This window comes from Pezoporus wallicus, unplaced genomic scaffold (genome assembly GCF_028554395.1).
Source record: "Pezoporus wallicus isolate ANWC-B61680 ecotype Strahan unplaced genomic scaffold, APGP_CSIRO_Pwel_v1 contig_3568, whole genome shotgun sequence".
In the NCBI taxonomy this organism is placed as follows: Eukaryota; Metazoa; Chordata; class Aves; order Psittaciformes; family Psittacidae; genus Pezoporus; species Pezoporus wallicus.
Genome location: NW_026637826.1, coordinates 1,998,266 through 2,015,910, shown reverse-complemented (window position 1 = coordinate 2,015,910; position 17,645 = coordinate 1,998,266). Strand labels below are relative to the sequence as shown.

At 40.1% G+C, this 17,645-nt stretch overlaps 1 protein-coding gene across 9 annotated transcripts; it reads right to left on the bottom strand.

Annotated features, from left to right (window-relative positions):
• Positions 1-66: 66 nt before the first annotated feature.
• NEK4 (NIMA related kinase 4) lies at positions 67-16,497 on the bottom strand. 9 transcript variants are annotated; one of them, XM_057407748.1, is made up of 16 exons: positions 16,148-16,497; positions 12,435-12,701; positions 11,233-11,430; positions 10,316-10,423; positions 9,500-9,654; positions 8,714-8,855; positions 7,431-7,859; positions 6,965-7,018; positions 6,594-6,737; positions 5,841-5,981; positions 5,395-5,467; positions 4,929-5,035; positions 3,614-3,702; positions 3,000-3,205; positions 1,268-1,401; positions 67-405 (listed from the first exon to the last, which is right to left on the bottom strand). In XM_057407748.1, the coding sequence occupies exons 1-16, from the start codon at positions 16,238-16,240 to the stop codon at positions 313-315; spliced, it is 2,433 nt and encodes an 810-aa protein (XP_057263731.1). In that variant the 5' UTR covers positions 16,241-16,497; the 3' UTR covers positions 67-312. The 9 variants fall into 9 exon arrangements, with proteins under 9 accessions (XP_057263731.1, XP_057263733.1, XP_057263732.1 ...); XM_057407750.1 differs by having other exon boundaries at positions 1,268-1,389; XM_057407749.1 differs by having other exon boundaries at positions 5,404-5,467.
• Positions 16,498-17,645: the final 1,148 nt, after the last annotated feature.

The following is a 17,645-nucleotide window of genomic DNA, read 5'->3' as shown; positions in this document are numbered from 1 at the left end:
ACCATACCAAAAACCTTTTGCACATTCAAACCAAAACTGGTTCTGACACTCCTTTCTGTACAAAACTCCATCTGTCCCTCTTTTCATTTATAAAAAGCAACTTCTTAAAAAGTTCCATTAAAAGAATAAAAACTAAACTAAGCAGTTTCTCTTCTGAGAAAGTGATAGCCTTCACATTTTAACATAAAAATATTACTACAAAGTTTTTTGCAAGTTCACCTCCTTATTCCAGCAAAGGAGGTGCTCTGTAAGCTGGTCCAGTCTATCAAGTGGGCTATAAACCAGTCCTTTTCTCTGAGGGAAAGGGTCTGGTCAGAACTTCACATTTTCTTCAAGAAACTTCAGATGTCGTGCCTTGGCACTGTAACTCACATACTTGTCTCCCATATGCTCCCGCAGCTGCAGCTATTTAGAACACACAAAAAAAAGAAAAGAAAAGCCACAAAATTTACTGACATTGAAAAAAACAGGAACTACTAAAATATTAATAAAAACCCCCAAACTACCAAAGCACTCAACTGGAAGTGGCACGTGAAGTTTGAAACACACATGGGAAGGAACAAAAACAGCCGAGTCTGTTGTCCGAAGGCAAGAGTTCCAAATCCCACCCAACAATTTAAAACATAAATCGGATCTTCACAGGTTACACTTAACCATGCAGCAATTCATTTTTAACCAAGTTTTGAATCAAATGAGCTGGAGGCATTGCTCACTTGCCTCAAACAGGAGTCACCAGCAGTGACATTAATCTGTCACTCTGGACATGAGGAGCATGAGGGAAGTAATGCCTAGGCAAAAATAAATACTTTTTGCAATCAAGGTTTGCATTACTGTATCAATCATAGAATAGTTAGGGTTGGAAAGGACCTTAAGATCCTCAGGTTCCAACACCCCTGCCATGGGCAGGGACACCTCACACTAAACCATCTCACCCAAGGCCTCGTCCAACCTGGTCTTGAACACTGCCAGTGATGGAGCATTCACAACCTCCCTGGGCAACCCATTCCAGTGCCTCACCACCCTCACAGGAAAGAATTTCCTCCTCATATCCAATCTAAACTTCCCCTGTTTAAGTTTGAACCCGTTACCCCTTGCCCTATCACTACAGTCCCTAATGAAGAGTCCCTCCCCAGCATCCCTATAAGCTCCCTTTAGATACTGGAAGGCTGCTATGAGGTCTAAAAGGGAGATGTGGTGGGGGCAAGACTCTGCTCATTTATCCACGTTTATAAAGAAATCAAACAATTTTATTATGAAAGACATTCACCTCTCTCTTCACTTCATCTTCTTCTTCCATGATGCTGTACACCTTCTCAAGAAGTTTCACTCCCAGTCCTTGAACCACATCAGATCTCAGGATTTCAACCATTCTCCTAATCTTGTTAGGAACTGGTAACATATCTATTAAAAAATGCAATAAAATAAGTAAGTTTTTAAAATCAATGCAGTAATAAGTACTTTCAGTGCAGTTAATTTTCATACTCTCTGCAGAACATGGAACGACTGAATGCATTACTGCAGAATTCCCGCTCACCATGTGCAGGAAATAACCGTTTATCTGAAAGGGCTGGCTAGGATGATCACAGATGTCAGAATCCAAAGCACTCAGCTGCTAACTCTTGCAACACTGGGCAAGACAAAATCAAGGCAAAGTTTGCACAACTGGACCCTGTAACAACAGGACCCTGCAACTTCATTTCAGCTGTTTCCTGCATACTGTATTACAAGTGTTATTTGAATGGAAAGTACTAATCTCTAATACTGCATCATCAGCCAAGCATTTCAATAACTCAATCACCTGTACTTACAGCAAATGTAAGAAAAGTTTAATCACTGTAAAACACTAATGGCATCATTTCTGCCATCTGTCTCTTTGTCTCAACAGCCTTTGAAGCTTTTGCTCCTCAGCAGAAGCTGCCAACAAGAGACAGTCATTTTATAAGGGGAGGCCTCTGTTAGGAACTGAGAACACCAGCTTGCTCTTTTAATCACTGAACTCACCGACACTCCTTTTATAGGACGGATCACTTTCTCAAAATAAAATATCTGATCTAATTAAAGTTTCAGCTTAGAAATGCAGCAGCTCTGTCATCCCAAATGGCAGTAAGTGAACAGCTGGATGATCGTACCACACAATACTTGAGAGGCAGAAAAATGCAGAGAAAAAAAAACCCAAACACTGAAATTTGTACTTTCAACATTCTGTGACACCTGCTTAGAGATTAACTCTTTCCATGTGTTTTACTTTGGCTATGCAGAACCAACCTATCAGAATAAAATCCAGTGCTCTCCCATTGCTTTGCCTGTCACCAGACCAGTTACAAGTAGAATCCTCACCCTTTAAAACAATAAGGACAAGAACATCTGAGACTTCAAAGCCCCACCCTCAGCTTTTTCACTTGCTCTTGTTGCACAGTAAGTGCAGTCACAGCGAATACCGCTTTTTTCTTGCTTTTTGGAATGCATATATATACTTAACCAGATCTTAAATATGAAAAGCGATTCGATTCTTGCGCCTATATCTGTTGGAAAAATAACCTTGCCCAAATTCTGCCATGAGGATGAACTTCTATACTCATACAAACCTCCCCTGTGTTTAATGCTTTGTGTACAATTTCAGCTTTATCCACAATTCACAATGCTCTACAGCTATCAAATTGTTTGAATGTCTTCAAAATCTTATTTCAAAATACTCAACTCCAACTGTTCATTTTGGAAGCTGCCAAACATAAGTTACTTGGGGAAAAAATCATGTTGCAGACCAGCTTTCTCTCTTTGTTAATAACTACACAGATCAAACACCCATTCCTTTCCTTGGCAAGTAAGCCACAACTGGAGCAGTTTTGCACACAGAATTATTTAGGATGATGATTACTTCTGTAAGCATTGTTGAGATTTGAGAAGAAATGAGTGGATTGTCACGTGTTGCCCACTAGCAGGTTTTCTTTGGTTAACATCAGTTGACAACCGTTCATTTAAAGCAGTACAAAGCAACCAACCTGAAGAAATATCTTCAAATTTGAATTCCTCTGATTCACCAGGTGATTTTCCATGCAAAATCAAAGTGTCTCGATACTTTCTATGAAGTTTAAACTCTGGGGCTGGAGTTGAGGTTGCACATTTTACAGAGTTCTCCTTAGAGTCCATTTTCAGTGTCCATGTCATTAGTTGCACCAAGTCATTCATTTCATTCACGTTGCTCTTTCTAGTAGAGGAGAAGTAAGATGTGATTCAATCACTAATAATGATGTAACTTCCATCTTGCACCCAAGAGGACTCTCAAAAAGTTTAGTGAGGCCCTGCTAAGTATTCCTTGTTATTTCTTGTGATGCAGTTTTATCAACAGCAACATCACCAGTAGTTCATCTAACAAAGGCTCAGAGCCCATTCACTCAGCAAAAATTCACAATTAATGTCCCAGAAAGTTGAAGCAAGTTTATAGTCACAGAAAGACAACAACTGAATGGAATTCATTTTCTTTACGCAGCACATATTTCTTCAACCACTATGTAGAGATAAAATGTGAAAGCAATTCCTGTCATTTTTTTCCATTCCAAGTCAAGGTCCAACACAGCGCTGAAAGTTCTTGCACAGTATTAAACAAAATACTTACCTCTCCTTGGAGTCACCATCAGACTTATCTGTAGAGCTTGTGGAAGAGCTTAACTCATCATCAGATAGGCAATAGGTTTCTCTCTTTCTCTAAGTGAAGACAAAAATTCAAATAGCTGAAAGCAACTTATCAATATGGCACAAGCTACCGTTCTTACGTGCAAGAAACATTTTCAACAAACATACTTTACAGACACAGCTTAATAATATTTGAAAGGAGCAACCTTTGTTTTAAAAACAAGCTAATACACAGGACATCATTATGAAATGCTTATGTGACAAACACTGCATCTGAGTCATGCAGTTTTAACCACTATAAATGCTTCACTGAGTTCCTCTATTAGAAACAAATCTTATACTTGAGTCAGTTCTTTACCAATTGTATTATAAAGTCCATCTATTGGTCTTTTAATACACATTTTAAAAGAATATTTAAATAATTTTTTTATCAGTCAGCAAGTTCCTAGCATTCCCTAAAATACAGAGATTTTACCCAGCCGTGTGTTGTGTTCAGTGCATAGCATCATATGCAAAACCATCACTAGCATATGTACATACAATTTAATCTCAGTTTGTGAATACAGATGAAGTTTGTACATTTAGATATCCGTTATAAACATACACAATTAGGTAAAACATGCAAAACACTTTCCATGCAAGTGCTGGGCTTTAAGTTTCAGACTGAAATTTCTTCACTATGACTCTTCTGCATCTACTGGGATCAATAATGTTCCCCTGATGTTGCAGAAGATTGTCAAATGTATATTTAAGACCTCAGAAAAGACTTTCTGATTAGACAAGGATGAACGTATCCATAGAAACTATTCACTTTTCAGCTAGCAACTATCCCTTATTGCCAGCACATAAATGTATGCACTTAAAATGACTACAGATTAAGAACACCGCTATTAAAGCACAATTAGATGTACCAGGCTAAAGGTAGCGTGCTGTTGATAGAAATTCAAAGCACACTACTGAACTGTAAGTAAAGCATAGTTCAGGACAAACTTTTTCCTTTTCAAAATAAAATAAACACTGCAATTTAGAGAGCCCACAACAATCAGTAAGAGATCTTTAGTTTTCATCTCTGACAAGCAGAGTGAAAATGCACAGTGAGCCTGGAACTGTAAACTGGTCTAGCCCAAACAAAATGAGGATTAGAGATCCATACTCTATCCCAGGACTTACAAAACGATATTCACAGAGAACTCTTATTAACTCAAGAGTTCCTTCCAAATATATATATATTTAATACAACTTTCTTCCTAAATTGTGTCTGCATTTAAATATTTCAAAAGCAGATGACACCAGTTTACCTGAGAAATACTGGGATCTGAAGAAGACTGAGTAACTTTAACATGATTCTCCATATGTGATTTTGCTTCAACTACTGCACTATTTGACGTTGCTCTTGCTGGAATCACTGTAAGGATGACATTTTCACAATAATTACAACTTGGCTGCACATATTTTGAAGCAGTTTCATGCTCATTCAAGAAAAAGTTTATCACCTGCCAGAAGACATGCAGGTAGGTATTCTGTAGCTACTACAGTACATGAAAGGTGCATATTCAGTGCTTCATGTACATTTCAAAGACAAGTTGCCACCGCTAAACACAGCTGAACATGACTAAGCAGCAGAAAAATAAAGACATGTTAATAGAAATATTTATTTTACCCTTAGTGCATCTTTCTGAAGATGGTAATGAAGAACAGACAAGTTATAATTTCTCCACAAAGAAGTTATTAGCCTACTTACAGATAAAATGTTCACATGCAAACCTGAGTTACCAGAGGGAAACATCTCCCGAGACTGTCTGAGCCTCCTTCGTTCTCTTGCTGACAAGGGCCGCTCCTTCAAAATAAGTTCATTTGATATTAATTAGCAAACGTAACAATGGCTTTTGTTATCTAAGCACCTATAAAGCAAAAAATCCATTTCAACTGAGGGAAGACAGAGCTATTAGAGTAGACCTTCTGACCACCTAACAGATGTTAATGACTTATTACAAAGCAGTCTTGGTCAATGAGACGCTGGAAAAGGAGCTTCTGATCTCCATGGCCCAGCAAGTCAGCTTCTCATCCTGCACTGACCAGGTGCTTGACAGGACTTCCATTAGGTAGGAAGCTACTACACATTTATTTACTCACTGCGTAGGCACTCAGAAAACAAACTGCTCAGGAGGAACGAGAGACAAAAATAAGCTGACGTGGTATTCAGCACTAACCTTTGAAATGACAACATGACTGGTTTTGGCGCTATTTACAGATTCAGAAGCTTCAGCACCACGCTGCTCTGCACACCTCTGTGCTGGTTTTCTGTTCACATCAGAAGGCAAAGGCAAAGGCCGGGGAGCAGCTGTTCTGAACTTGAAAAAAAAGTGAGCAAGAATTTGTGCATTTTTTATTAAAAGTACTCTACAATCTAGAAGATCTTCTTGCATGGTAAGGCTGGATGCCAGAGGTTCTGGATTCTTCTGTAACCTCTTCAGCAGCCCTTATCTACTATGCATGTCAACATCTTCTTTCTGGAGTGTGCACTCATAAGCTCAGAGCAGCCATTACATGTTTGTCCCAAAGTCCTAGTAATCTACTATCCCACTACAAGTCGCCTTATCAACAGCAGTCAGGAAACATACTGCTATGTATTTTGTAGTCACAAACAGTGAGAAGACCTGATGGAAACTGGTAGGAAAGACTGCAGCACAGCACAGTGTTCACTGTGTTTCTTTGCACCCATCTGGCACACCCACCTCACACCTGTGAGAGCTATTGGGATGTCCTTTACAGGCAATCTCTGTAAATCCTTGAACATCTTGAACGTCCTGCACTTTGTTACCAATGAAGTTATACAGAAACAGGTGGAACAGAAATAGCATTAAAAAAACCCACCTTTTTTAACCAAAGAGGTACCTTTTTTAAAGATACAAAATGCAGGAGCCTCAAATGAAAAACTAGCATTATTTTTTGAGTATTTGCACCTTCTCTGAAGAGACTTCGGAAAGCTCTCTTTTTGTCTGCCGTCGCTGCCGTGAGAGAGAGGGTTCACTCACAGAACTGTGAGGCTGCAAGTGGGAGGTAACTTGCTCCTGAGCATCTCCCGAAGCTCCAGGACAGACATCATCCTAGGAAGTAGAACTATTTTAATAAAATATAGACATGCCATTTCCAGATTTATGCATACACACTTTAAAAGAAAAAATCACCACAGGCCACTTTACTATCCGGACTGCATTCACCTTAACATAGCGCAGGTACAGCCACAATAACCTCTTACTTGATACACAGTTAAAAGAAATACCTGCAGTACCAGCATTCTTAAGCTACTAAACCTTCAAAGAAGGACGCTTACTTGAATTAAAAGAGGGATAAGCGGTGCCAGCAGCTTTTCAGTAGAATCCAAGCTCTGCAATAGATAATGAATTCTCATCAGAAAAGCGTGCACAAAAATATCACTGTAGACCATAATGCAATGAAATGACAAACCTATTAGCCCCCCCTCCAAATCAGGACCAACAAGATCAGCCAGGCCTATTTAGAACAGAGAAGTTATAAAATTATTTTTACTATCTTCTCAGATGGAAAAAAAATTGCTGTTAGCTGTAAAAATGGAATTTCTATCATCTAGACGTAAGACTAAAACTACTTCACCCTGTTGCCTTTGTAAATCTGAAGCCACAGCTCCTAACTACTCTTTAATGACATCAGCAGCACCCTACTTTGACAAAAAAACACATCAGCAGCTCTCTAAATGTTAAGAGTTGGCCATTAGTTAAATCTACTTCAAAGCCTACTTCAAGTAAGCACAAATGCATTACCAGATCAGTTTGCTTTTGGTCTTGTGACACAGGCTGCAGGAGTTTCAAAGTGTCACCATCTTCTCCTGTAGCATCAACAGAATACTGCTTAGACTCAACATTCTCAGCTTTGAAAACTTGCTTTGCTTTTTGCTGTAGTCCATCTTCCTTCATTGGTGGGCCACTGGATGTTGGTTTAGAATTCCCTGAAACATTCACATTTCTCTTTGCTTTAGTACTCTCTGGAATATGCTCACTGCCACGCTTCTCACTTCCATACTTCACCCTTGCCGATGGTAAGATATCAATATTCACATCACTAACTGTAGCTAAGGAGTCTCCCAGGTTGTTCAAATCATTACTGCTTGGTTTGCTTTCCAACTCGACAGCTTGTTTTTCTGACGGACAAATTTTGGTGGCTTTAGATTTGATGATGTAATCTTCTTCATTCTAGAATTAAAAGGAAAACAAAAGTTAATTACCTTTAGGGTATTACAGACATATGAAAGAATACTCTAAGTACCTAAGAAAATTCATTAACATATCAAGGTACATAAACTGCAATAAAATTGCAATCAATTCTGGATTAAGAGCTCAAAAAAGCCACAACCCACATTTTTTAAGAGATACAGACTGTATTTGAAAATGCCCTATTTCAGTCATTGGTTTACACACGTGCAGTACACTTACTTTTCATCAGGACCACGAAAGAAAAGTTGTACTCCCTTGGCTCTTCCATAAGGGAGGAGCCAGCAAGTACAGACAGTTTCTAAGATGTACTGCACCACATACATTCAGTATTTCAGCACTGAAAGCTTAAACCATTACAAACCCATGACAGAAAATAACGAACATGCACAAGATTAATCATTACAAAAGATCTGTTCAAACCACGAAAGAGTTCCAAAAAGAAACAATTTTTGGTTGTAACTATAATTAGTTTTTTTTCAGTCAAAACCATATATTTAAAAATGATTACCACTTGTCATCAAATACTTTAAAAATATTTGAACTCAAAAAGCCCATGAGTAATTCACACTGACCCACAACAGAAGAAAATGGGTGTTGTTTAGTTAACATCTTACAGTTAAGACACTGCAATTAGTTTTACTGATCCACAGCTATTTGTTTATTCCTACTCTTGCCTAAACACAATTTCTTCCTTCATACACATTTTACACGTTGCAAGGAATCAGATCTATGTTCTCACAAATGCTTAAGGCACTTCTTATAAAACTGTGTTTTTTCTCTAGAAAAAAACAAGTGTTTTTTTTTTTTTCTTAAAGAAAAAGTATGTAACTCACAACTTTGTATTTCCTGGCTTGCTCAAAGGAGTGATTTTGGTGTGTAACATTCCTGCTATGAGATTCGTTCTTTACTGTGACCAGAGAACAAGGATCTTTAGGTTTAGAATTTACTGTTTTCTTTTGACTTCTGGCTGCCCTCCTGTAAAGAAAACAGAAGTTGTTCGTTCAATCACCATCAACAAGACCTTAAGATATTTCTCTAGCTCATACTGATTTTAAAAAAACCACCACACTAAACAGCTTACATACAGGGAGTATAAGATACTGGGCTTTCTCAGCAGACCATGCACAAGATACTCATTTTAACTCTACAAAAGGAGCTTAAAAACACCATTCAGACTCTGCCTGCAATGTACGCTTATTCAGCATAGCACTAAAGTCTGTCTTATCTGGGGCAGTAAAATAATTGACTAAACCTGACAAAAATAATTATATCAGTGAATATAAAAAGGAGCTTGCTACTACAACTCTCAGCTGATAAATGGCCTCAAAGAACCATATGGAAAGGTGTATATTTCATATCACTTCCTTCTTGTTTTACTAACTCATGACTAAGCTGTGCAATCCTAACCAATGCACAGTTGTTAATCAACATTTACACAAGAAACTAGTTTGCATTCTAATTCACCCCTATTTCTCAAAGCATCTAAAGAAAATGTTCATATGCTTTGTAACTGCAGATTATGTAATTTATACAGCTACAAAGACATAGGAAAAGTTGTCAAACAAAGACCACAGTAACCAAATATTTTGCACAGAATCACTCAAATGAAAATATCTTACTCCTTCGTGGCTTCCAAAAACAAAGAAATTTGGTGCTTGATATATTGATGTCGGAGTATGCTTTTCACACTAGGCCTTTCCTCAGGTCTTTTACTGAGCATAGTTCTTATTATTTCTACCAACTGTGGGCTGTAATCCTTTGGCATGGGTGGCAACTGTAAAAAGAAAGGGAAGCCTGGTATTATTTAACATATTTGTCAGTAGGGGCTACTGCTAGATTATTTATGCATGACAGTTACATTCAGCTACATCCTTTGCATAAAGAACAGTCCTATTGTTCACATGCTTGGAGTTTCCCAAGTGCTTAGCATTAAGAAGAATATAGAAATTCAAAGTATTTTGTCTAGGAACTGTTTGTAATTTTATTAATACCAGCAGTGAAAGTTCTGTGAATAGCCTTAAAAATGTAAGTAATTCCATATTAACTTTATCATATACCAAGCAGGACAGACACTTAAGGAAGCTACTCTCACCTAACAGGAAAATGGCACCACATGAAAAGTGATTTAACTTTTTGCACAATGTTAACGCAGGAGCAAACTAAGAAAGTCAGCTCAGAACCCTGAAAATTAATCCGTATACTACTTACACAACAGGGTAACAAAACAACTTTACCAAATATCTACAAAGTAGTAACTGCTTGGGTCTCACATTACATCATACACCATGATGAAATACCAGTCCTACAACATATGTGATGATGCTGGTAACATGCAAGGTATTTTTAACTCTATGCAGTATTTCTGATTGGAAAACATAATCTCAGTTCTAGACAGAAAATCCAAGCACAGACAAAAAAAGTGTAGAAGCTTTTACCTTTCCTTCAATAATTCGATACACCAAAGAGTTCATGTCTTTGGCATTAAAGGCATGTTTCAGTGTAGCCATTTCATAAACGCAGCAGCCTAATGCCCAAACATCAGACTGAAAAAAAAAGAGAAAAAAAAGTTTAGGGAACTTTTTATTATTTGCAGAAGTTAATCACCTGCTTTAGAAGAAGCCTTTAGTGACAGTCAGCTAATGAAGACCAAGCTTTAAGCTTCAGTCTCACTCTATTTTTCATTTTGATCAACAGAATCATTTTCTTCTGACTATCACCAGATTTTTCTGAAGAGTACGGAAAGTTTCTGTTTGTAGCACCTCCCGTATGAAGACGGGCTGAGAAAGTTGGGGCTGTTCAGCCTGGAGAAGAGAAGGCTGCATGGAGACCTCAGAGCAGCCTTCCAGTATCTGAAGGGGCCTATAGGGATGCTGGGGAGGGACTCTTCATTAGGGACTGTAGTGACAGGACAAGGGGTAACGGGTTCAAACTTAAACAGGGGAAGTTTAGACTGGATATAAGGAGGAAATTCTTTCCTGTGAGGGTGGTGAGGCACTGGAATGGGTTGCCCAGGGAAGTTGTGAATGCTCCATCCCTGGCGGTGTTCAATACCAGGTTGGACGAGGCCTTGGGTGAGATGGTTTAGTGTGAGGTGTCCCTGCCCATGGCAGGAGGTTGGAACCTGATGATCTTAAGGTCCTTTCCAACCCTAACTATTCTATGATTCAATGAATCCTTTAAGTATAATATTGGTTTTAACTGGCAAATAAAAATCTTGTGATTTTTCAGTAGAACTGTTTCCCCTCAGCTCTTGCTCACTGTAGACAAGAAATTAAAACCAGTAAGACTGTAATGTTCCCAGACAGACAAAATAAATTGCCTAACAAACAACATTCGAATTAACATACTCTACCTTGTAGTTGTAGGGTTTGTTAGAAAAGAGTTCAGGGCTCATGTAGTACGGTGTGCCTATGAGAGTGCTGGCCATGTCATACTGGTTTTCCAACACTCTGGCTATTCCCAGGTCACCCACTTTGATTATATTTGTTCGTGTCAGAAAAACATTCTGAGTTTTAAGATCTCGGTGCAGAATGTGCTTTTCATGTAAATACTGGGGGGGGAAAGCATATAAATAGAGTTAAATAACTTCTAATTGGTCCTTTACACTGAAAACTAAAACCACATTACACAAGTCAAAGAGGAAAAACACAAATATAGAAAAGAAACACACATCACTACCAAAGTCAGGAGTGCCCCTGCTGAAGGCAGCATTAGTAAATTAACCTTAAGAATGCCTGATATGGCACGGACCCAAAATCCGGCATTACTTTAGTGAAATGTCCCTGTGTGCCTCAACAAGCCGGCAGAAAAGAGGAAGTAAAAATGTAAAGTTAAGACGCAGACTTTAACTTTATGCTGCATCCATTACTTGACTAGCATTTCTTAGTCTTAGGTACAAAATTTCACTCAAAAATAGAATGTGAGCTTTGTGTAAACAGAAGAAAATTAGTCTTATAACAAACAAGAACAGGTAGTACTGAACACCTGCATGTGTCTGATCACAGCAGGCAACTTTCAAATAGCATTTTCTGTCCAATTTCTTATTTCTCATCTGGTCTTTATTACTTTAACAATTGTTCCTGAAGTTTGATAACCTCTAGTTATTAAATTTCAACAGAGTGAGATAAGATTTAACAGAAATGACAACTCAGTAGTCTAGATTTACCATTGAAAAAACACCAGCAAAATCACAGAACACACAATGCTTCTGAAACAGTCTGCCTTATTTTTTCTTTTTTTTTTTAAGAAACGGCATTTTGTAAATTTAGCCTAAACTTTCAAACCAGAGAAACATTTCAGACTAGAATTGCGAATACCCAGGATATCACCACTATCTATTGTGATAAAGAGATATAGGCATGAAATATGGTAGCAATTGTTACCTAAAATAGTTAATCTGATTGCAGTGATCTGCGTACATTCCTAATGTACTAATAACTATGGTATGTAGATGCTAATCCAGCCAAACTGGAATTCAAAGTCTGCAGCCTAACTGTGGAATTTTTCAATGCAGAAACTTCTGTCTGAAAGTGACAAAGTTACACTTCATTTTACCTGCAGTGCCATGGCAATCTGCACAAACCACTCCACCACCTGATTCTCAGGCAAAAGTTGGCCCTTCTGCTCTTTAAGTTTGTGATACAGATCTCCTCCCTCGCAGAAGCCCATAACAATATATAAGAGGCCATCTTCTCCCTGCCAGGACTCTCTGTAGGTGACTATGTTTGGGTGTTTCAACTGGGATAACAGCTGTGCCTCTTGTTCTGCTGCTTTCCTCTCTCGGCTGGAAGCATTCTTAAGGTTTAACCTTTTGATGACGTACTGTAAAAGAAATTGCAGGGTATATTGTAAGAAATGACAGTAACTATGCAGAAGCCCTAGGGAATTCCCCAAATCTAAAGGAAGTACAGTATTTGAAATCTCTACACATTATTCTATATGGAGGCTACAATTTGTCTAGCAGTTATACATCATTTCTACCATTGTGCGATAAAAATGGAAGAGCTTTGGCTATTCTGTTCATCTACTTCAATATATCTCTGCACAGACATTTCACAGTGTTTAGATTTGTTTTGACTCATGTTCACATTTACCTTTTTTTTTTTTCACTCTCATTTTAAATGTGTGCCTGTTGTTCATCTCTTAGGCCTGAAATACCTGTTTGTCCATCACAGTTACTGTCAAAACAGGTCATTTCAATAATAACTTTAAAATATAATAACATTAAGAAAAGTATGCTATCATATGCAAAAAAATGACAATGGATGTCTAGGATAAAAGTCATCTGGCTAGGATTATTTTGCTCTTCCCTGCTGGAAAACCAAACCCTATTCCTTTCATTTTATTTTGCCAGAAAACCAAACCCAATTCCTTTCATTTTATTTTAAGGAAAAGTGGACTTTTCCTTTCGATTCTCCAGAAATGCAGCACGTTTGTAAAAAAAGAGAAACTCAAAAAATAACATCTCACAACTTCAGCAAACATAGATCATGCATCTGAAGACCAAAAAATGGTGTTAGAATTGTCATATTCACAAGAAATACCTGGTAAACCTGAATTTCTGAATGCACAAAATGCTACTGCTGAGCTTTTCAGGTCAGTTCATTCTTTCCTTAAAACACTTGTACCTGACAGAAGCCCTTCAAGACAAAACTGACTTGGGATTAACTGCTTTGTACAAAAAATCTACAACATAGTGAAGAATGGGAGAAGAGGTGAAAAGCTCCTATTAGGAAAAGAAATGTGGCAAGTAGAGATGCAGCTGGAGGGCTCCTACAGTCAGGGGCACACTGAAAAAATACTGAAAGCAGACATCATTTACTTTTTTAACAACTTCCCTTAAAACCGTCTGTTGCATTCACGAGTTTCTGCATACACAGGCTTAAACTTATTCAAGAAGAAATGAAATGAGCTATTACAGGGAAGTAGAGACTCTTGGTCATACTGAAAGCCAAAAGTCAGTCCTAAATTTCTTTTATCCTGGATTAAGATGGGTTAAGTTGTGTTTTTTTTATGCTACACGTGAAAGCTGTTATTTAATTCCCTGGTATATGTTACATCACATCTGTTTCTTAGGAATGTCAGGGTTTAGCAATAATATAACTGAAGCTGAAGACAAGACAATAAAATCCGTAACACACATTCATCATGTACAGCACCAATATTTTTGTTTTGGCCCCTTCCTGACATAATTTTTGTGGTAATCACTTTTAGAGCATCAGCTGTCTACACAACAACCACGCCACTGTATACATGTGACCCCACTTCTACCTGAGAGCTTTTAAATTGAAACGTCTAAATCAATTTTTGCTTACTCAGTTTCAGTGTTCTTCCAATTGCTTATGGTGTCTACTTCCCAGGATGGGCCTATTAATTTAGCCCAACACATTTACTACATGGTGGGGAAGACTGCCCCAAGGGAACCAATTCTGCAGAAATCAAATTACCTTGTGATTTTGTATGTCTAGTATCCAGCAGACCTCTGAAAAACTCAATTCTTCTAACTTGTGACAATGCAAAGCTCCCAAGAGGAATATAACAAAACTAATTGTGTGAAGCATCATCTAAGCTTAAAATAAAATAGAAATGCTGTAACTACTATGTTCTGTGTGACAAGCCAACTCCAAATGTACCCTTGGGCATGGAAACCAGAAGCTTTTAGCTTTATATCAGCATCTATCTTTACAGGATATACTACCAAAATGCAAAAAGTATACATTTAGCCTAACTTTAAACCTAGCACTGGTTATATTTAATTTAATGAGCCTGTTATCCTGACTAGATTCCCATGAAGTCTATTGCAATGACCTCCTGCCTTATTTCATACCAAGCTGTGTACAAGTTCAAGGCCAGGCTGGACAGAGCCTTGGGTGACACGGTTTAGTGTGAGGTGTCCCTGCCCATGGCAGGGGGGTTGGAACTGGATGATCTTAAGGTCCTTTCCAACCCTAACTATTCTGTGATTCGATGATTTTAAACATGTAGAGCCACTTGACCTCCTCCACAAAAAAAAAACAACAGCACTCAGCCAACAGCAAATAGGCTTGAATCAAATACCGTTTCTTTCATAGAACATGTAGCATGTTGTCAAAGCCACAACAAACAACCATGATCATCCCACTACAAAAGAAAGTTTATTAAAGTTGGCAAAACACACATTTACACACAGCAAATATTTAAGGTAAAGTAACAATGATAAGGAAGCAAAGCTCTCGCCAATGTTAATGACCAGTAGTAACATGACAAAGAGGTGAAATCCAAGGACCTGTAGAAGGTTGAAAGTCACCTCAATGTGCTGTTTACTTTTAGGATGATAAGGTTAGCAACTCTTTGCTGACACTGGACTATGCACTGAAGTGACAGGCCCAGAGGCAACAAGTGCTGCCATCACTGCTATCCAACCAAATCCAAAGGGATTCCAGCTTCTTCCCTGCCTTCATCTGGATGGGATGCACCCACTGATCACCGCTGGGCACACTCCTCCCATCATCTCTAGTTAAATCCTGGGTGTAGCGCTCTCACCCAAGGTTTCCGTGGTATCGCTCTGCAGACATTCGCCATCCCCCTTTCTTTATCCTATCAAACACATCTGCTTTGGCCAGGCAAGACAAAGCATTCCAAATTTCCAACAAAAAGGCACAGACAAAAACGACCACACTCAACTCTGCCATAAGCAGAACTCTGCCGGGTTCTGCCACAGTCGATATAGCGAATACAAACCCCATCTCCCCCCAGCACAGCCAATGCCAGCAAAAGCCAACATCAGAGGCTGGTTTTTCCACCCTTATCATTTTTGTCTTCACCACGTGTAAAACATAAAGGGACTATACAAGCAGCAAAAAGCCAAGAGCAACCTTTTCTGCTTCATGCTAAAAGGAGCAGGCTGTGTTTTGTCACCTGAAGGACTACCAAAACTAGGTTTTCCTGCCCAAAACAAGCAACTATACATTAAAAAAAAAAAAAAAGCAACAAACCAAAAGCCCCCACAAAACCAGTTTTTAAACGGGGGGCGGGGGGGAGCAAACAGTAGTATTTAAACGGGGGGGGGGGAAGTGCGGATTTGGGGGGTTTGGAGTTTTGAGTTTAAAGGGGACAAAGAGTCTTCTTCACGCCTTTAATAAAAGCCTCCACAGACAACGGAGGAGAAGAGCCCCTCACCCCAGCGCCAGGTCCCCGTCACGGCTGTACCCCCACAGCAGGCCGCGGCTGCTCTCCTCACACCTCGCCACGGCCGCAGCCCGGCCCCGCAGCGACCCGGCCCTCGCTACCTGCTTGCTGTCCTGGCGGTGCCGCACCAGGCTCACCTCCCCGTAGCTGCCCTTGCCCACGGCTCGCAGGAAGCAATAGGCAGCCAGGGGCATCCTCTCTCCGCCGGGGCCCGCTCAGAGCCCGGCAGCGCGGCCGCTGCTGCCATAGAGATCCCCGCAGCTCCCCGCTGGCACAGGCAGCGCGCCGCAGCGGCGTGCAGAGCGGAACGCCGCTTGTCTCTATGGTGCGCTTTGCGGCGCTGCGGCGGCCATTTTGGAAGCGGGTGAGGCGGCCATCTTCAGAGCGGGCAGGGAGCTGGCGGGAGGGGTGAGGCGGGCGGGAGCCAGCCGTGGCTTCGCCGCCTGTTACGGGCCGGGAAGCAAGTGTCTGCCCGAAAGCAGTGTCTGATGAGGGTCCCGTGCGTTGAGCCCCGGGGAAGGGGTCAGGGTGACAGCCCGGTGGGCAGCAGAGCCACAGCACCCCAGAGTATTGATACGCGGATAGACTCCGTAACTCGTTAAAAGTTGTGAAGTAGGTATGCTAGTTATTCAGCGCTGAGGCGCACGGGGATAATTCCTCAAAGTCATGCGTACCTCAGTGTTGTTTCCCTCTACATTTATTCTCTAAAGTTATATATATTCATAAGGTTGCACAACACGAATATACATATTCATGTCCTATCCCCGTGCTATAATGAGTTAGAAGGTGCTCTGCGCCTGCGCAGTGCCCCCTCTGGTCATGGGCAGGGTTCTCAAGATGAGGTAACTGAGTCTTCCTCCTGTGGGTAGGGGTCTTCAAGATGAAGTAAATGAATCTTCCTCTCCTTGAACTTTTCACCTTTTAGTCTTCACGTATGGCCTATGGGTTTGGTCGATGTCCCAGCCATAAACCATCTGCTTCTCCCCCTTCAGGGGTCTGCTTTTCCTTATCAATATCTGCTTATCAGTAGAATCAGTCTGCTTTTCCTTGTCAATCGAATCAGGTGTCTGCTTTTCCTTATCAGTGGTTAGTGCCTTTGTTCTGCTTAGTAGGCGTGATAGGTACAGGCAATACTTTTGTTTCAGCAAGTGAATTCCCCTAACCCCCTTGTACACCCCCCCTGTACATGGGTTAACCCTGTACCAGTATCGTAATGCCAGCCGGGAGCAGCAGCAGGGTGAACGGGCATTGACGGTGCAATTGAGCCTGGGTTTTTCAGCCATGAAGATGAATGGGAAAGCACGTGGAAAGGTTCTGGACTAGCCCAAACACGTGTCAAATACTGCTAGCTAATCATATCACCTGAGTGATACGCAGGGTTGCAGGAGGTAGATTTGAAGAGGAGCATAAATGGGTTTAAGAGGCTGCAAGCTCTGTTCATGGTTATAATAAATTTGAGCCAGGGACAGCCTGGGACAGAAAAAATGATGGTTTTCATTGAGAAAAGAAGGGAGTCTGGAGCAGAGATCAATCTCAGATGCCCATACAGAAATGGCAGCTGAATTTCTGTTTGGAGATATTACATAGAAGAGATGTTGC